Source organism: Paralichthys olivaceus, chromosome 18 (assembly GCF_024713975.1).
Source record: "Paralichthys olivaceus isolate ysfri-2021 chromosome 18, ASM2471397v2, whole genome shotgun sequence".
NCBI lineage: Eukaryota > Metazoa > Chordata > Actinopteri > Pleuronectiformes > Paralichthyidae > Paralichthys > Paralichthys olivaceus.
Window position 1 is genome coordinate 15,643,983 of NC_091110.1, and position 21,159 is coordinate 15,665,141.

At 41.7% G+C, this 21,159-nt stretch overlaps 1 protein-coding gene across 1 annotated transcript in view; it reads right to left on the minus strand.

Moving 5' to 3' along the window:
* grin3a (glutamate receptor, ionotropic, N-methyl-D-aspartate 3A) overlaps positions 1-21,159 on the minus strand; it is a 35,965-nt gene that overhangs the window by 7,634 nt on the left and 7,172 nt on the right. Inside the window, exons 2-7 of the mRNA XM_020081684.2 lie at positions 20,170-20,912; positions 9,219-9,888; positions 8,228-8,611; positions 7,568-7,713; positions 4,342-4,457; positions 3,247-3,398 (exon numbers count right to left, since the gene is read on the minus strand). Coding sequence (XP_019937243.2) covers positions 3,247-3,398; positions 4,342-4,457; positions 7,568-7,713; positions 8,228-8,611; positions 9,219-9,888; positions 20,170-20,912 — 2,211 coding nt within the window. The remainder of the gene's footprint in view (positions 1-3,246; positions 3,399-4,341; positions 4,458-7,567; positions 7,714-8,227; positions 8,612-9,218; positions 9,889-20,169; positions 20,913-21,159) is intronic.

The following is a 21,159-nucleotide window of genomic DNA, read 5'->3' on the forward strand; positions in this document are numbered from 1 at the left end:
TTTTACTGTTTACAAGCTACAGAACACTCACATACACCACAGCAGTTTAAGTTCAGTGGATCCATTATGACGATGACACTGAAATGTGCAGGAGCCTTATTTGTGTACTGTAATAAAAATAATAGGGAACAATCCTGAAGCAGCTTATCTTATAGAAGCAGATGCTTTCTGGGCTTTAAGTTCCTGTCTGCAGAATAACTTCCACAGCCAACACGGATGATAACACTACTGTAATTGTATTATTATAATTTTGCCATTATGTGTGAACCCCGTGACACATTCACCACAGTCGGAGCGGGACTCATGGGCTGCCACTGTTTTAAAAACAGCTTGGATCAGAGGAGATGTGTTGTGGTGTTTTTTAAAACTGTTGCTGTGAAGACTTTCTCTTGAAATGGATGATGAGACTTTAGATTCTGAAGAAGAGATATTTGTTCTGCTGTATGAGCTCATTTCCTTCTGTTGTCCCTATATCTTACAAGGCAAGCTGTGATAAAATACAATGACCTGTCTGATTTATTTCAGTTTTCTACAGATAATTCTAGTGTATTATACAAACTGACCGTACAACAAACCCATGATTAATACACAGTTGCCATTAGCCTGAAAAACGCATTAAAGCAGAGTTAAGTCCTTTTAATATGTCCAGCACTGATTCAGACAAGGCAGTGTTGTCTTCGTCAACAACTTGGATGACTAATTTTTACATATGTGAATTCTAAATTTCAAAATCTAAGTTTCTCAGATGTATAAATCACAAGTTGTGACATTTTGACATTATTTTCTGACTCCTTCTCAAATAAGAAGAAACATCCTCATGCTCTGGGATATAACACTTCTTTACTTTTGTCCTCGTTCTGAATGCACCACTGTGGAGAAACCTCAAACGTGTTTATCAGTCTGCAAGTGTAGTCATCTCCAAGTGTAATATCACACTTTTCATACCCGACCACTTGCTGCTTGTTACTGCAGATGCACAGAGTCTTTTTTTTTTTCTGCTGCAGAGTCTGTGTCACGACAGCGGCCGCTGCAACGATTGCATTATAAAGTCATGTTGGAATGGAATACATGATGGATTCAAGTCATCATTGCAGTATTGTGGCTTTGGTGAGCTGGGCGATAATGAAATTGGTAGCTGATGATTCCTGTGAAGTTGTGCAGACGTTAGTAGCATCGGAATGCTGGAGAATACAAACTGTATTGATATAGGAAATAAATAAAATTGCAGTTGTTTAATCATTTTAACAGTTCGCAAAAAAAACTAAACAAAACATTCCTCACATATTAGAACCTTTTGGCAACAAACACTACCGACCTCTTTTTACTGTTTTTCACAGCTGATCCATCATCTTCGTTTAATTGGGAAAAATCTGCAGGAAATTCTACAACACTCTGGATCCCTTTGATCACAATATATTTCTCTGTGATGTCACGTTTGGACCTCTTAATGATAGCTAATTGAATAAAATGTCATTTATTGGTATTGATTTTATTATTCTTTAAGGGGTGACAGAGAGCTGGCTGTGTGCCAGTAGAGTTTGGCTGCCTCGCTGAAACCAATCCATCAGATTTTCTTTTCCTTCTCCATCTTTTCAGGATCGGCTGCTGCTGGTGTAGCAGTCATTCATCGGAATAAAAGATTGCACAAAAAAAATGCTGAGCAGGACTAAACCGAGCCAGCCTTGTCAGTAATTCATATCCTGCTTTTATCACATGAATTTCCCACTGATGTCGACCAGTGTTCATTCTGACAGCACGTTGTACCAAATATTCTACTTTTGTTGGACTTTCTAGGAGACAAGGACGTAGAGAGGTGTATTTGTGTGGGTTTCTCTATTATTTTTATTCAAGAGCAGGGTCGTTCAGTTTGAGCAACGTCTGTGTTTGCACTTCTCTTCTCACGTGACGTCTTTTCAGCCAATCATGATCTGATGATGAATGTGACTCGCGAGTTTAACACAAGTTCTTCAAAATAAGAGCCTTGTGCCTTAAAGTATTTTTTCTGTACACTAAAACCACTTCAGAATCTCAACACAGCTTCGAGACATCAGTATTGAGCTTCCCATCCACACTCTGGTTGCATAAGATAATTTCCCTCAAACGCCTCTGGTTCGATACTTGGTTTCATACGTGCACAGAAGAAGTGTGATGCACATTCTATAGATTCCTATCTATTACATGGGAAATGGGAGGAAACACAGACGTCATACTGTGATTCCTTTAAGGAAATCATCTTGATAGAAAGTAAAATTAAACAATACATAAGCAACATACCTGGTGAGAAGCATTCTCTGCCATCGCTACCGTCATAATGCTGCAAAATGAAATGTACCTGGAGCAGTTTAAATACTGCAGCTGTGAGACTGCATCACCAGCGTGTCTCGTTGTTACACAATGGAAAATGATTCACTTCAAATTGTGGCACTGCAATGTAGCTCTTCTGTTGCTCTTATGAGCCTCATAAGTTAGTGATTTACATTTATGTGCCGGGTACTTAGATGATGCTGTCATTCAAAGGCACACACCATGAGTGCTTCCTAATTAGATGGGGGTTATATTGCCTGTCACACCATAGCTAAGGAAATAAATAATAGAGAGAGTAAATGTAGAACTATGGGATGAACACGGGCCAGAGGAGGGACACGAATTTATTTCTCGATTCGTGCTTGAAAGTGGACAGTTTGCCGTCTGCACTGAGCTCGGAGACACTTTTGGGGATTTCAAAGTCACAGCTGGGTGGAGAGATGGGCAGGCTGCTCAGAGAGCTAAGTGCTTTGTAATAGCAGTACAGCTTGGACCATGGGGCCCCGAGTGCTTAGGACGGAAGTGATGGGGACACAGCTTGGTTAGCAGCTGGAGGGTCAGGGGCCAGGGTCTGAATTAGCAGGGAGCAATTACTGTACATAGGGGGGTGTGCAGGCAGAAAGTAGAGCCAGAAAAATGACAAGTCCTTGGTGTTTGAAGGGCTTTGTACAATAGACCTCCATCAGAAAAGACAGTTAAGGCATGAAAGCTACTTCTATTATGAAACATTTGAAGTTACCAGAAGTGCAACTTTTTCAATAATTGGTAGCAAATCTAATTTTTCGAAAGGCTTCACTTGTTACTTTTATAGTTGAACCATATTCAAGGATGTAATTCGAAAAAAAATACTGAATGTCAAAACTTGGCATCCTCTGAAGTGTCTCCATCAACAGAAAGAATACATTTGCTTTTGACGTGTGTAGCATGTGGTGCTGGTCCTACCTCGGTCACAGCGAAACTGCGCTTCCCGCAGGGCACGACCTTGTACCATTTGTCATGCAGCATGTCCATGAAGCCATCGGACTTGTACTGACTAACAAGCTCCGAGAAGTTGGAGGTGAGGGGAGAGTTCTGCGGGAGGCCAATGCCATAGCCTGCCGGTGGACAAATAAAACCACACAGTGAAGACTCTTCAGCAGTGATTCCTCTGTTACAACATGTTCTGCAGCTGGTTTACTGCTGTGCAAAAGAAAGGAGATTCCTGCCAAAAGCAGCTATTTGAAAACTGTCAGTGTATCTCAGAGTTTCGTTGCATGCCCGGAAAGTGTGACAGCCTCAGCAATGGCCAATTACAGAAGTAACTGGCCTTGGAAGGAAGCGCACTGATTGATTTGAATTGTATCCTGGAGGCTTAAGAGGTGCATTAAGTAATTAACAACAAAGCAGGAATCTGGAACGGTGGTGGCTTGAAATGGAAGCAAACCACCACAGGGAACATTTTCACAGGGAGCAGAAGAGGATGCTCGCTAAATGGACCAGAGATTAACAGTTGGCAGGAGAGACTAGTCGGCTTCTGAAAGAACGCAGATTAACTGACCTGCAAATGTGGAGTGGCTGATATTGTTAAAACACTCATGGTCAGTTGGTCTGCGATAATGCAAATAGACCTCTTCAATCAAGAGTTAATCAAAAATTAAAACATATTTACAATACCAGTAATCAGACTATAGTTTTAGTTAAATAAACATGTATAGTTTGAACAGTGTGTGTGAAGAGCCAAAGAGGTGGAACACATTGACACAAATGCTTCGGCTATCGGCTCTTAATTTATCCCTGTTAATGGAGATTAGCCAAAATGTTATCTGGACCTTAAACTTTTGGTAGTTGTGTTTTGTGTGATAAAAGAAACTAGTCAGACTATAAACTCTAAACCGAGTCTTGGAGACTTGGCTGTTGCCCCCAAAGGCTAATTCGTCATCAGTAGTCAATTGGCTCCAGGATGCCCTATAGTAAACCAGTACCCTATCTGCTTAATCAACAAGATACACATTGAATATCATTTTATATCCGAAATGATAAGAAGCACTCATGCGTTACCTTCGATTGCAAAGGGTTTTCCAACAGTCAGTGTTTTGCAGTCGGCGTCTATGGAGACCTCGTAGTCCAGCAGAGCTTTGTCCATGATGAATGCATCCAGCCTCTGAGGGTCGGCCCTGTAACCAGATACAATCAAAGTGCAATGCAAGTGCAGATGTAGCAACACAAAGTCACACACTCTGCCTCATGCACTCCAGATTAACACAAACTCAAGACACAAACGCTAGAGATTTATTTTCATATTCTGTTTTCAAGTTACTTTTAAAAAACTCTTCAGACAGATATGGTTGTTTATATTGTGCATGATGTGTTTAAACTAGTGTAATGATCACATAGAGGCATTGACCTGAGTGACCATTTAAATAAAATGAAAATCAGATCAGACGTCACTGATGGACGACGTCACGCTCAAAGTCATCGTGGTGACAAATATAACCACAGCGCTAACACAAATCGTACCTTCTGGGAATAAGCCACAGAGACACGCACACATTTCAAACAACCCTTTAAAACTCACATGAAAAATTAACCTTTAACACCCCCGAGACATAAACTTAAAAGAACCTGAGCTTACTTTTATTTTTTCACTCCTGGGCTGCCACTCTGAACATTTCTCTGCCTCTGCGCTCACATCACTCGTGTCTGATTCGGTTTGATTTTATGCCGTCACTTCATCAACACGTATTGTGGACATAAGGCTTCTTGACTCAACATATGGAAACTGAAAGCATTGAATGGGAATTAATTGTTTTGATTTGCGGTTGTGGGCAATTATAAAAGAGACTTTCAGATGGCACTTTGCAACAATACCCGAAAATTAGATGTAAATGATTCAGTAAGTGTCCCTCTATATTTTGCCTCGTCTGACCTCATGTTTCTCAGTCTGCTCCTGTCCCTGATTTCCCACTCGTTTTCCCCTGATCTTGTCGCATGTCATTAAAATTCCTGCCAGTTTTTTGGCCAATTTATTCATAGTCCTCACTTCCCTCACAGCGAGGCCCGTATTCAGAGGTGAGATATTAAGTCACAAAGCTGCGAGGATCACTAACCAACAACAAAAATGTCTCGACTGACAGAAATGCTACAAAGAATTTTATTTCATGATATACTCTTGCATTTTTTTGCTAGTTGTCAAGGATGTGTTTTAAATCCTCAGCTATCTTCTACCCACAAGCTCGCTGTTCCTTATTACAGCTTGAAGCAGCGTGCAGATTCTGACCTTGGTCTTTCCACCAAGTATTGAACTGACTGCATTAGGTATTTTATGATCTGCACTACCCCGACATCAACCAATTTATGAATGTGATTAAAACGCTTATCTCTCTACATCATCTTCCTGCAGCAATGCTTGACAAAGGAGTGGATGTATGTATCAGCATCCAAACTGCATGAATTGAAAATGCCTCATATGACAGGGATACGATTCTGTAATGCTGCCGTACGTTACACAAGTGATGAAGGACACAGCAGTTCCATTAATCTTAAATCTTCTGGAGTTGATCAGGGAAAAGTCTTCATCACGAAGTGAGACCCGCACGCAGCCAGGTTGAAAATGCTCGATAATAAATTTGGCTTTATGTTCAAGACTGAGCTGTGGTGTGTGAAACTCCTTCACAAATGAGACTCTACCATGGAATATAAGAGCAGCGCTTCCTCCAATATCTCCTGCTCCACTTTAATGAGAAACACAAAACGCTACAAGAGAGTTGGCTGATGCCTAATGATGCTTCACTCAGCACTCTTTCTCCAAATGTTCCAACTATTTAGCAGTTTAAGTATTTTAGTTGAAGCTGGTATTAATTGCTTTCATGAACTTTTAACTTCAAATCCATTTAGTGACGACTGTGACTGTCGCTGATGTTGTTGACATAGATTGCTTGGAAAAGGGATCTTGATCCCAGTGAGATGACCATTTATATTAAGGCTTTAGAATAAAATGTATGAAATGAAATGTAGTGTTAAATTTGTTGAAACAAGTATAAAAATTAAAATCTAAACATTTAAAAACTATAAAAGTCGGGTAGAGTGAGCACACACCTCGACCAAAGTTAATGCCCCAGCTTGCCAAAGCAGTGTTTTATAATCTAGACTGCTGAGACACCATATTGTAATTTGTCCTGCAACAGTTTCATAATGATCTAAAAATTGTCTTTCTTGGTGTTTTGCTCTGTTGCTGTATTGTTTAGGTGTGTGCAACGCTATTTGTCACGATCCTGCTTGCACACTCACGCTATAGTACATAAAGTTGTTACTGTCCACGCAGTCGGACCTCATAGTTTCAGCTGCAGTTGTAGCATTCAATCAGGATCCAAACCAACCTGTACCGCAGTTTCGTAGTAATCCATCCAGTAGTTTTGGCGTAACCTTGCTAACTAACAAACAGTTGAAACACTAGAATATTCACTAGAATAAGGATTTGACCTCATATAAAACTATGAAATGATTTGAGGCTGCTCGAGTCATAATAATCTAACATGATCCCCATCATTCACATGTGGCACTCTGTATAATTAAGTAACTGATAAATAATGCCTGGTCCCTTGGGGAGTGAACTCAGAGTGCAGAGTATTCAAAGTGGAGTCGTCGCACACACTTGTTTGATGTCTTGTTCTCTTGTGGTAAATTTCCAAAGATGACACTTCTCCTCTAATCAGCAATTTACAAGCTCAGTAACAAAACCCTGTTTGATCCATTCAAACTGTGTCCTAACCAGCCTAGACCAGCTGCCTGCTCACACTATATTCTTGCTTCGCTCCATGGGGGGATACCAGTTGAATGTTGAAGCAGCTTAGGAGGATGACAGCAGTGGCAGAGGAAGGAGGAGGGTGAGATCTGAATGTGAACAGCCCCCCCCTTCCCCAATTTGTGCAACCACAGAGAAGTAGATTTTTAGGGGAATGGTGAAAGCGAGAGATAACTGTTTCAGAGATTCCCACAGAGTTTGATTCTATCTGTGGCAGCAGCTGCCGGTGGGGGTCGAGCAAATCGATGCGCCGCACACAGCTTCACCATAAAGCAATGGAGCAAGACACTTCTTAAGAGGTCTTTTATGTTATTATGAAAACTGTCAAAAAGTTTTGGTTCATTATGAGAAAACTCTGGCGAGACAAATTAAGACTGTGGCATGCCATCACACAATTAATGAGAAAATCAGCTAAGATGAGTTACTGAATATTAGTGGACAGACAACAGTGGAACCGGATCAGTGTATAAACCACCGTCTTACTTGAGATGATGGATGCCGTCTGGCGTTGCCGGGACATTGTATCTTCTCATGTACTCGTGCATCTCGGGGAAACTTTTCTTGAGGTAGTCCTCCGCGCTGCTTTCTCTCACCGTGGCAAATCGGAATCCCTGAGAGGGATGGTGCAACTGCAGGAAAGAAGAAAGAAAGTCAGCTTCTTCTTTTAAATCGCTCTCAACAAGCATTTAATATTGATCAATATCCCTGCTTCTTTTTCTGTTTTGGCCGGTTTCTCGTATTTTCAGTTGGTATTAAATTCCCGAAAGACTAATGACTAATTTCTTTTGTTTCACCAACTCTCAATATTCCTGCACTCTTGTGATTCAGAGAAACAAAGAATTAATTACCTTACCCCACTTGCCCTTACAGAGGTGGTTTAATTAAAGGATATATATTCTGTCTGGTGAATCCCACACAGTAAGAAGAGCACAGAAGTAATAAAGGCTCATTAATGCTCAACATCAGATACGTGTCTGGATATGAACAGAGCCTTCGGTCTGTACTCTGTTAAATTTTCTATATCTATGACATCTTTGATGTAAAACAATAAGAACTGCAGTTCTTGAAAGAGCCTGTAAGTAAGAAGGGAATCGAGCAGTTTCTTTAAGGCCTTTCATTGTTGCACCTTTCTGACTTTTGTACCTTTGGGTCGTGTATCCCTGAAAGTTGTTCGTAGGTCTTCTCCCCGACCATGACAGCAGCCAGGTTGGCGGTGTAGGTCGACAGACAGAACAGACAGAAGATGGCCCAGAGATTCATCAGCAGACGGCCCGTCCAGCACTTTGGCGTCTTGATGGCGACAGTTCGCCCAAATAGAATAGCGTAGCACACGTTGAGCGCTGAGGAGAAGGAGAACACCCGGTCGCGGTTGCGTCCTCTCGGCGTCATGCCGAATGGGCTGTACCACTCGTACAGGGTGAGGAAGATGGCGGTGACATGGAGGGAGACAAAGATGCCAAGCCACATGGACCAGTGGAGAGGCCACATGAAGGCCCCGATGGGTGCAGCTGTGTCGCGAGTGCGAACCTGGGCGGGAGGACAAAGGAGTGAAAAATGTATCTCTACCTGCTACAGACAGATATATCTTCTTTTAAATGTCATGGTGTAGGGTTCAAGAGTGAGCTTATTGAATTAGCTAAAATTGCCTCAATTTGCCGCATTTGGTAACAGTGAACAAAATCAAATCTGATCTGGTAAATGCTGTTTTTGACATATTTGTTCATTAAGAGGAAACCTAAGGTGAAATGGCAATAAAAATACAACAGATAACAGAGAAGACATCTACTGTAAATAAAGCTGAAATCAGAGGAGGAGAGGAGAGCGTGATTACCACCAGGGCTATACTTGTCAACTGGTGGGATGAGCTACAATAATTGCAGCCGTGGCATCACATCACAAAGCTGTGCACCCAACAGTTAGATTTCAGAAATGCAGGGTTTGCAGTAATAAAAAACGTATTAACACTGACCACAACCAAACTAAGCGGAAAGAGTTGAGATCAGTGACGGAGAACTCAGAATGGATGGGCCAAAGAGTAGCAGAAGTGGGAAATACAAAGTGGAGAGAAGAAGAAAAAAAATACATCTAATGAGGAGAAAAAGAAGCGAGACAAGAAGAAAAGAGCAGCACTGACCAGAATTCCCAGGCTGGTGGAGAAGAAGGGTGAGGTGAAGTCAATGACTTGGCTTCTGGCTGAATTAATGCTAAAAGAAGTCACTGCCAGTTGGGCAGCGCCACTGAGCAGGTCACCCACCAATCCCGTCCAGCGACCATTCTTGAACCCACCATACTTCCCATCGCCAACAATATAGAGGTCGAAACTGAAACCCATGTCTTCTGCAAGCTTCTCCAGCAGGTCGATGCAGTATCCATAACAACACTTCTTCAGGTCGGTGGGAACAGATCCGTTGGGTCCTGCAAGGTTGTGGAAAAGCCCTTGCAAAACTGCAGATTCATTGCTGAGTGGGTCGAGGCACAGCTGGCCGGCGGGACACAGCCCGTCTCCGTCCACGTCACGGGTGAACACAAACGGGTGCTCCACCAGCGTCACCACCCGCATGTGCAGCCTTGTGGATCGCCGCCAGTCACCTCCACCCCCAGAGCCCGAATGGCTTGGCCAGGCCCCCTGGTCCATCAGAACTCTTCCCCTGCGCCAGCGTCCCAGGCGGGTCCAGGTTGGCTGGCCTAGGGGGTCCAGCTGGAGGGACCAGATGTAGTGATGGGCCTCTGAGACGACATTCTGGCTGTGACTTTCTCTGGATATAAAGCCGCTCTGGCCCTCAAATGATGTGTTGGATAAGAATCTGTAGGGAATGAATGGAATGAGGAGAAGAAGAGGAGAGGAAGGGGAAGGTGGTGGAAGGATGGGAGAGAGGAGAGATGAGAAGAGATTATCCACATTTGTATCTGTAATCTAAGTCTGAGCTGTTGAATTCTTTGCAGGTGAGTGAAAGAAATTGTGTAGATCAAATAAAACATATAAAACAATTATCTTAAGCGTTTTACATGAAAGTTGTATTTAGGGTCAAGATCTTCAAGAACTGTTATGGACTTGACATGGTGACAATGAGCTTGTCAGAGGCTTCACAGTACGTACCACAGAAGATTAAGCCATATATATATATATATATATATAGTCTATAAGTTGGCTTCTTTCACACCCCATCCTCTCAATAGAAAATTTAAAGTTGTTTGGGTCAGTCGTTGTGGCTTAAACAAGAATTATTAGGTTGGAGTTGGTGGAAGTCTGTGGTCACTGCTGATGGGAGTGGAGCAGCTGCAAACATCCCAGGCTGGAGATAACCAGTGGACCATGGTGACCTGTGAGTGTGTGTGTGCCTGGGCGTGCGACGAAGGAAGAAATTCTTTCAAGTCATTTTCAACACACTGATCAGTGTTTTTCTAGTGACGACAGACAGAAACAGGGGCAGTGATCACAAATCACAACCTGATAACGGGGCGGCTGAGGCCTCACATTATTGAATCTTGCTTTGGTGTTTGTACAGTATCTAAAAGCTAAAACTCTCACTTTGTCTTTCTATTTAATGAGACTTTCAAAGGGTGAGTTCATGGAACACAATTCAACTCATGCACTCAAATTAAGTGGAAGATGCACAGCAGCTAAATAACTTCTCTGCTTGCTTGGCTCGCTTTATTTTTCATTTGCCAATAAGAATATTAACTATTCCAGACACCTCTTTTTAAAATTTTTGGGATTTACAAGCTTAAAAATACGATTGTGTTTTAGCTTATAGGGAAATGTTTGTGGATGTGGGCCAGTGGCTTACAGTCCCGTCACATATTGTCACTACCACCCTAAGACCAGATCTGACACTCTGGTCCAACAAATTCTATTTCGTAGTATTGACAGAAACCTGGGAGGATGTTGTTGATAAAGCGATGGAGAGGAAAAGGCTGCAGTATTCAGACACGGCATTTTAGGCAGAACAACATGGCTGGAAAGCAATAGTCTGCCCTGTGGAGGTTGACTGCAGGGGTTTCATTGCAACATCCACCATCAGGTTGCTCAGAAATCTGGGAATCCTCGGACAAGCCCTGCGCCAGACCATAAAAGACACATCACACACTGCAGCCAATGGCTCTGGATCAGGAGGAAAGATCCAAACTGGGCCCTAAGATGCTGGGGACATGCACCCAGGTCTGATCAACCTGTTGTGGGCCAGCCTTAGAAGAGGGTGTCTTGTGATTTAAAGGCAGAACCGCCTGATGATATGTCCCGAACATCCGCTGTGGGTCTCTAACATCCAATAACATCCCCCGGTGGTGGGCATTAATTAGTGTGGTAGAACTTACAAGGGAGATTCTCCATCTTGTCCTATATTCTAAAATGGGACAGTGTTTAGTTTAAAATGGCATAGCCAGTCAGATTTACCTTGAGCATCAGTGTACCCTCAACTTCGGCCTGTATCGTTGATCACGAGGCCACTGGATGACGCTTAGGTGCACAACTGAAGATATGTGCCTAACATCCACTGGTCCCCTGTTTACATCTACCGGTAGTTGGAAACCTCATTTGTGCAGAAGTTATATTCACCATCTTGTCCTATATTCTAAAATAGAAATATACATAACTTCCAATTTAATTTTGTGTGTGTGTCAGGATAAGACGGACCACACTCCAGTGATCACGCCATCTCTCTCTCTATCTGAGCCATGCTACTGGCTGTCTAAGGGTGTCAGATACTGGAGCAGACACACACACACACACACACACACGCACACACACTCTCTATGGGAACACATGCATCCATTCAGTGCAGGTAGATGAACACGTCTTCCCTCTGCCTTCAGGAGCTAATGATCTACATGATGTGACCTTTTCCCAAAATGTTTTTTTTGTGTCACCTTGCTCACTTGTAAATTTCCTCCTTTCAGCCACTTTGTCTACTTTCCTCCGTCTTTCTCAGGCTTTAAATTGACCTGACAGTGAAGGTCGTTATCTTCACTGTAGCTTGTGGTTATCAGACTACCTGGGGAGCGATTGTTGTTTTTTCCCCATCAAGCACAATGGAAGTGGAGTTCTCTTGCACGTTTGACGAAGCAGAGCGTGTAATGTGTTAGAGTGAATTGTCACATTTTAGCGAAGGGAGAGCTGCGTTTCACTTTTTTGCTTGCTGCAAGAAGTCGTTTTCTAGAAAGTCAGACTTTCCTCTTTCAACCAAAGGTGGCGTCAACACTGCTCGTTCTCTAGCATAATAAACATCACTTCTTTTTTATTCAAATAGAAGAGTTATATATGTTAGACTAGACATAAAACGTTGAGGTGACATGAGGACGCAGATGTCCTGCAACATCACCACAGTTCTTAGGGAAATGATGTGCTTCTTATTCCACTGCATTTTTATTTCCTAAATACTGTAAATATTAAGTTTTTTCATAGAAGACATACTTTATGATGACCTTAATAAATATGATGCATTGTTATAGAATCAATTACACAAATGTTTAAACAATGTCTCGGACCATAACTGAATCAGAAATAATAGTCTCATAACAGTATATAGTAATGTTATATAGTACAATAGTATATACACTCACAGGTCTTATTCTCTGCATTGATTACTTTTGCTTTATATATATACTCGTTATAAGAGTATTTTTACAGCACAGTGATTGAAGATAAGGATCTTTGTAGTTCCTGCTCCATTTTCAAAGTTAGTTTTGACTGTTTTCTGAGCTTTTTCTTTTTATTATGTTTGTTATGGTAGTTTAGTTTCTTATCACATAATGGAATCAGTAGGTTTGGTTGAGCTGGTTTTTATTTCGCATGAATTTAAACAGTTTGTGTGTGTGTGAGCCTCAAAGCACAAAGTGTGACCAGACTCAGAGTTAAAGCAGTTAAAATTCTCTCGTTCATTCAGATGAAAAATTATAACAATAATTTATAGAGGGATTTCTATTCTGTAATAGACATTACAAACAAAGTCAACAGTTTATATATATATATATATATATATATATATATATATATATAGGTTGCACCCTCTTTGAAATAAGCAGCTAATCCCTGTAAAATGTAACTTTAACAGAAGTTTGCTTTGCTACAGAACCTCCTACGCCCAGAATAAAAACTGCAGAGTAGTCGTGACAGAGTTCGGGGCTGAAGAGTGATGTCAGGGTTCATCGAATCTATCACACAGCAACGCTAACTCGATTTCATGTCTGCCTCATGTGTTCGCCTCATGCATCAAGTCAGAGGACAATGTAGAGTGTAACCACAATCTGCGTTTATGTCCACCTCACTGGTCATCAAGCAGAGTGGGGGAAAGAAGCAAAATTCTGCTTAAAACTTCAGATCCAACACGACTTGTATAATATTCCCTAACAGGATTATGTGCTGTTTTTAAATAGGTATCAAAACATATTATTCTTAACACCAAGATGCAGAGAAATTACCAAATTCATTAGCATTTTTTAGAATTGTTAAAGTGTCTGCCAGAGGCGTTCCTCCTTGTTAAAGCCTCCTGAAGCAAAGAGCGTTTTTACTTACACTGGTTCAGTGAGTATTAGCTGCAGAGGGGACATTTATCATAAAGCTATCTTCTATCTTCATAGCTCAGCTGGCTGGCACATTCAGGGGGACTATGTTTGGCATGCATCACTTCAAAAATGATTTTATCGAGGACTGAAAAAAATAAAGGTAAACCAGCCGAAGTTTGTCCTGACTGTATCTTATCTGTTGATACAGAACAGCCGTTTATCTGTGTATGTATCTCCAGGGGTCACACAGTATTTATGTGAATATCTCCCTCTCTCTTTCTTTCTCTGTTCCCTCCCGTTTCTCTTCCGCTGCGTTGTTATCACATCTTTTGTCCCTCATCCCTCAGCTTCTCAGTCTGGTGGTCAAACCTCATCAGTTCCTCTCACTGGCTCTAACACGCTGTAAATGAAACTGTGGAGCTGCACGCCTCATGTTGCATGTCATATGTAGGTACTTAGCTTTTCCTCCAGTTGCAATTTTCAAGTTATTACCTCACAAATGAAACCTCTGCAAAACCAAGGTAATAAAGGAAGTTTCATTTTCTTTAATCTAAGGTAAGCATGTCTAGATGTAACCTGAGGCCTGGGTCATGACACTAAAGTTACAGTGTTCTTACAGGTAGTGTTTATTAAAGGCCACGTTTGATGCTTTTTCAGTTTCTCTTTCCTGTAGTACTCTATGTAGGTCTGAATAAGGACATAATATATCTCCTTTAAAAATATCCCCTTCATGGATCATTCACTGTGCACAGTAGAGTCAGACCTGGATGCCATGTCAGAGCACATGGTTTGCCCTGATTTCAAAAGCTTTCTCTCCTAAAATAAAAAATGCACAAATCTAACCATGTATATAAACTATCTGCACCTTATGTTACCATGAATAAACAGTCTGAGCTCACATATTTACATTTAATGATACTATAGCGGAACTGAAATGAATGAAAAGCAATAAACATTTCCATCCCACCAACCAACCAACGAGGAGCCGACCTGAGACATGCAGTCTGTCAGCACAACATCATACACAGCCATCAAGTGCATATCAACATGGCTCTCATGTATGAAATGATGCAACGTACAAAACTAATCCAACTAGAGATGATGTTTTCATGAAGCAGATGAAATCTGTTAAAGATGGTGTCGTCAACTCGTAGACAAAGTCAGCGGTCGCAGACTATCACTGTCTGACATCAGACACGTGTTCTGCAAAAATACAGAGTGGCAAACCTGCCGCTGCTTTCAGTGTATATATTGTGTATGTATTAAAAGAGCAGCACAGTCTGACCCTTACGCCTCTTTCTTTGATCCATGCCTGAGAAGATAAATGGAGAGAATAAGAGGAGAATGAAATCAAAGTATAAAACCAAGCAGTGACTGTTTCACCCTCTTCAAAATAAAGAAGAATTAACAATCTGGTTCCTTATAATGGAATATTTCTGCACCATTGTGTTATGTTCCAGCCATGCATTATTTATGCCAATGTGTAGTCTATAAATATTCTAAAAATGCAGAACTGAGACACTGGATTTTTCCCCCTCAGTAGTGAGAATTGGCAAGAAAACTCATTTTCAATCAAAAACTGAAACTTGCATCCACTCCGGCTGCTTTAAACACCAGCCAGACGTTACACCACCACTGGCTGATTAGCTGTCTCCTTCCCTGGGGCAATTTCAACTGAGAGATTTGCCTACTTGCATAAATACACACATACAGTACAGACACACTGCATATTACTTCTGTCATTAACCCAAATGTTTCAGTTGTTAAAAGTTCACGATTTCTCCACATAAAAAGTGGAATGTACTTAGAAGTATTTAAAATTATCAGAGCTGCACTCGACATATTTGACATATTGAAAAATACAAGCAGAGGCAACATTTAATCATTTTTTCAAAAAGGAAACCAATGGAAACCAAATGTCATTTTATTTTTTAATGGTAATGAGAGAATTTTATAGCATTTATTAAAAGTATGTTCATCACATTAATTTACAAGACAAACCTTCTGTCTGTGGAATTCTGAGGGATTGCTTTCAGATGTTAACATCGTTGTCTAACAAACTGTCTTTGACGTGCGCTGACAGTTAGTGAGTAGAGAGCACACACACACACACACACACACACACACACACACACACACTGAGGAGTTGGATTTAAAGCGATCATTAAGTTAAGTAATTGCAGCCAATGAGACAAACCACTTCCAGCACGTTTGTCATTTTAACTGTGGACAGCGACGCTCAGCAAAAGAGAAGCTGCAGCTGAAAGTTTTCTAAAGTGAATCGTTGGTGTCAAAGATTTCTGCTAATGGGTCGCGTAAAACCTGTGCGTCCTTCTCCAGGCCGTCATCCATCCTGTGTTATTGAACATGTTGTCATATGCCTTACTCCAGGCTGTAATTAAAATAATATTTACTGTGGCTGTTGAAGATCTGACACCTGCTGTCTTTTATCACACATCCTGCAGGAAAACATCTGGGTAAACATCTGGCCAAATGTTATTGTGATCATGTTCCTGCTTTTTGATTTGTCACTGACATTTGTACGGTTGAGATGAGGATTACGTTCCTGCCGTGCACTGGTGTTTAGTTGCCTCAGAGTTTCCCAGTTTGATTCCCACTTCAGCCAGGGTGTTTGTGGAGTTTGGGGTTAGGTTGATTACAGATGTGAATATGAGGGTGAATGCTTGTTTGGTGGTTTGTTGGTGATATGCTGGCGTATCCCTCCTCTCGTCGAATGTCAGCTGGGATTGGCTCCAGCTCCTCTTGTGACCCTCGAAGGATAAACGGTACAGATGGGAATCATCGACATATGTGTAATGTCAAGGGTCCATCCTGCTCCTTTCTCCTTTGCAAACACTGAAACTGGTTTGGCATCAAGCTGGTGCCTTCTACAATCCGTCACCTGCCATAACCCCTGACGATACAGTTGTCTGGTGACAAACACCTCGATCCATCATCAGCTCCTGCCCTTCGTGACTGCTTGATTGCTTGGCCAGCAAACCGGCTGCAGCCATAACTCCATAATAATCATGCAATAAATTCCCCAGAGGCTTTCATTGTGCAGCTCGAGAACTGCCACTGCCTCTCTGCTGCTCATCTGTCACATGGTTTCTGGCTTCAACACCACTGTGGCGACAGCGGTCCCCTCTGGGTCAGCTCATCCACCGAGCACCTGATACCACCACTCTCTGGTTGAGCGCAAAACCCAAGGCGGTTCTCTCGCTCACGAAATCTAAAATGTCTGTGAATAGCAGCAGGTTAAATACTGAGAGAGCCGTTGCTCATAAACAATTAAACAAGCTATTAACAGAAAGGTTATCATGACTGGCCAACTTCACAATGTCAGTCCAGTGCTTCTCATGGAAACTAGTAGATAGATAGAAGGTAGGAGGGGGAGTTTGACTGCAGCAATTTTCGTGTAAATTAAAAATAAGCTCATAACTGTGCCTACAATCAGGAACTTAAACTTATTTATAACTGTGTGATTGGTTTGAATTACTTTTTTGCACATGGATGTATTGTACTTGATCATTTGTCATCGTTTGTGTTGTTTCTGTCACTCGGCATAATCTCAGTAAATCTGTGTTGACACCAGCTGTTAAGGGAGTTTCTCATCCTACAACCTGGTTTGTTCTGAATCTATGAAATACAACAGAAAGTAGAATGTAATCCGCACAGTCTCTGACCTTGAGTCTGGTTCATTGATGATTTTCTAATTGCGGCGTCCAATTACCTCAGTGATTTGCTGTGGTGCAGCAGCTCTGTTACTGTGGCAATTTGCTGCGAACAGGTGGGGATTTTGGAATCAATAGTTTGACTCGTGCACACGACCGAACACAATCCTGCAGCAGAGCAGCTGTGAACAACATCTGAACGTGACTGGAGGGTGACGACAGGGAGTGAACTACCTGCTCCTCACACACCTCTGTGGCAGCTCATCCCTATATGGATTTATATATATATCCCATATTCTCCTTGACCCTTATCTGTGTGTTTACATGTTTTTTAATTTATTACAGTAGATGTAAGACAAATCTAAGTTGTGCAGAATGTTTTAGTTACCGAGGGCATGAGCCAGGACTTCTGAGATGGTGGAATTCAGTCAAAGAGAAATACATGTCCTGAGAAATCCCCATCATATGCATTTTAACTCCAGCTTTTCCTCATCCAATACAATTCCTAGATTACCAAGATTTGATGTGTTCTCTAATCCATAATTCATTCAGTTGAGTTTGGTGCCTATCATTTCTATATATTGTGTTTTCCTGCTGACAAATACACCGAGAGACACGGGTGAGAAACCTCCTCGGCAGAAGTAATAAAATGCCACTATAATGGAGAGATATCTTACTATGAGGCTAAAAGTCCAACAATCCCGAAGCAGAAGAAAAAGTCAAAATTGCTTTACAAATATCTTTCGTCTGACTTTCAGGAACTTTTTTACGCGCAAATATCAGCTTCTTCCTCGAGGAAGTTCAACTCTGACATTTTGCCACATTCTCAACCTGCTCATCTCACTTTCCCTGCAGGCGGTGCACAGCCCACGATCCCTCTTTCACTCTGTGGAAGATTGGGAGTGAATTAAATAATCTAAATGTTGAGCCAGTTTACGGCTTCAATTTATTTTTAAAGAATTATAGTTTGTTGTTTACTAATAAAAAAACAGCAGCAAAAAACTTTAATATCCACAGGAATCGTGATAAGGATGGAATAAGATAAGAGGGGACTCCGACCACAATAAATCCCAGAATCAGATTTAAGATTATTTCAAGAAGAAAAGCGAAGCCAATAAAAACATTCGACTGCAAACACAAATATATTTCAAACAACGGATAATAGATGACGATCAGGGCTTCAGGCCAAACTTTATAACCTAGAGACAAACAGGAATCTACACAAGAACTGTAAGTCAATGAATTGATCTCTGGAGCAGGAATATGAGGATCAGACACTCCCTCAGCTTTACAAACACTAAATTACAAAAATATATCTGTATTTCCTGGAGAACACTTTCTTTTCCAAACCCTCACAGCTGATCACAATCATATCTTACTATCTAATATTTACAGAATTCCCTGTGCCAGGAATATAATATAATATAATATAATCCCCATTTTTTGATTAGACCCCAATATCCATCATGTAAATTTAAACACATTCATGTAAATCCTCTGCCTTCACAGGGTCAATCACAAGCCTCCTATAAAGCCGGGAAAAGGCCCGTGACACCTGCTTTTGTTCAGTAATATGTAAAACACTGGCAGAGTAATCAACATTTCATAAGCAGCTTAAATCAAAACCAAAGGAATGTAAACACAATCCCAAATCTCCCTCCAGCTCCTCTCAGCTCGCACCGCGTTCAAATAAATCTCTTCCTGGGATGATGGTTCTGCTGATTCAGGTGTTCTGAGGAGAATCCCAGTAGGAAAGGTCAAACTCTAATTGTAATGCAGTGGTGTGTGATCACACACTCCTCCTCGCTCATATCTCAGCAGTATAAAGTAGAGTGGCCCAGCTGCAGATTAAAAGCAATGCACTCCCTCTGCTAAATGCAATTCATCACATGCTAACGTTTTACCACAGGGCTGCAGTTATCGAGTGTATATGGTGCGCTTTCAGATATGCTGCACGCTTGTGAGTGCATACGCTTATGCAGATGTGTTTATGAAATATGTGTCTCGCTGGCAGAGTCCAGACTGACGTTGCAACTGGACTGTGACCAAGTATCTGCAAGATGTGAGAGTAGTTTTCCCACAACAACAGGATTAGAGACGAGACAAAGCTGAAACAACAAGACACATATTGACGATGAGGGTGGTTCTGTCGAGATAATCAACTATAAAGATTTACTAAATCGGCTATTTCCATTTCTCTGGTTCACTCGTTTTCCAGAGGTGTTGTCGGGAAGTGGTGGGAAATGGACTGTGTTTACCTTTTTTGTCTTATCAGTCACTCAAACCCATTTACAAGTCTTATTCACTCATTCACACACAAGTTCATACATTAACACACATTTTCTATGACACGTCTCACACATTGTTAGCACAGCTGTCAGGGCGGATTTACACTGGATTTAAATTCACCAGGTGACTGAGTCTATTTGCTGAGAGTGTCAAATATTTACCATCAAGTTTGCCGTATAAACTTAATGAGAAATGTCACTGCTGTGTTTAAAGTTTTATTTTTGGCTGCCAAGAAACATTGCTTGTTCAAAGTATATATATTTTTGTTCTGTCTGCATTTAAGCTTAACAACTCAGATAGTGACGATAGTGTTTCAACCTTTATGCGTATAAAATCATACCTAGAATAAAGGAAACATGCATTTTCATTTCTACAAGTTCAAAATGTAGTTTGGAAAATTGCTGGTTGTAATAAAAAGTGTGCACTTAGTAATTGGGTTTAAAATTGCTACTTGTTACTTTTCTATCATTCTGTCACATTGCTTTGTCGTGTTTCTCTCAGTAGAAGTGGAAATAAATTGTAAAACTCATGTCGAAACCTAATAATCACAGTTTTCGTGTCCACATCATTCAATCTCTGAGAAAATCTGATTATAACTTGAGTATATACTAGATTTCCTACCTTGCCAAGTATTCCCCGGAGCTTCCGTTGCTCTCTTGTACATCCATACAGTTGGTCGTCCCAGGTATTAGTGCCAAGGCAGCATTCTCCTGGGCTGCACTGCCCACCGCCCGAGCCACCAGCTCCAAAGAGTCGTGGACGTAGTGATCCAGAGAAGGGGACCCCATGACCCCGTGGGCCAGAAGCCCCAGGGGCAACCCCTCTGTTCTCAGCTCAGCCACGTTCTGGCTGTCCCCCAATATCCAATGAAAGTCTGGGAGCATCATCCGAGTGGCCAGCGTCCAAAGCCGGCGCACCTCCCGGATATCGCACCCAAATGTCACCACCCCTGTTGTGGATGAAGGTTCCCTCAGGGCCTCCAGCTGCTGCATCAGTGCTTGCTGCTGGTCTGTTTTCGAAGAGGAAGTGGATGATGAAGGGGCCGAGGCGGCAGATGAAAAACGGGATAAAGACGTCAATAAAGACAAATCCTCCGTTCCCGTTGCCGCACCTGATGCCACTCCTGAGGATGGCGGGGAAGATGAAGGCGTTGATAAGGTTGAAGCGTTGGCGGTCAGGTTAACAAGAGTGCCCAGGTGAAAGCGGGTGTTGTTTTTGATGAGGTTGAGGAAGTGGCTAATGTCCCAGTCCTGGCAGAGCAGAACACTGATATCCCACCAGCCATTCATCATCAGCAGGGAGTAGAGGAGGCGGGATGGCGGGGCCTCCACTGTCCGCATCGCCATTTGGAAATGGAGAGGATTCTACGAGGAGGAAACGGGCGTAGTGGAAAAATGGTAAGTGGGGGGAAACATCAAAAGTTTACATAAAGAGAGACGGAAAAATTCAACAAGGAAAGAAGTGAAGGAGAGAGGAAGATTTAAGAGATTGATAAAAGTAGATGGATGGAGAAGATTGGATAGAGATGAGGGACAGTTAAACAGATAAACAAGAGGAAATTAGGTAATGAAAACATAAGCGAGTGATAAACAGGTGGTGATGGAGAAGGTG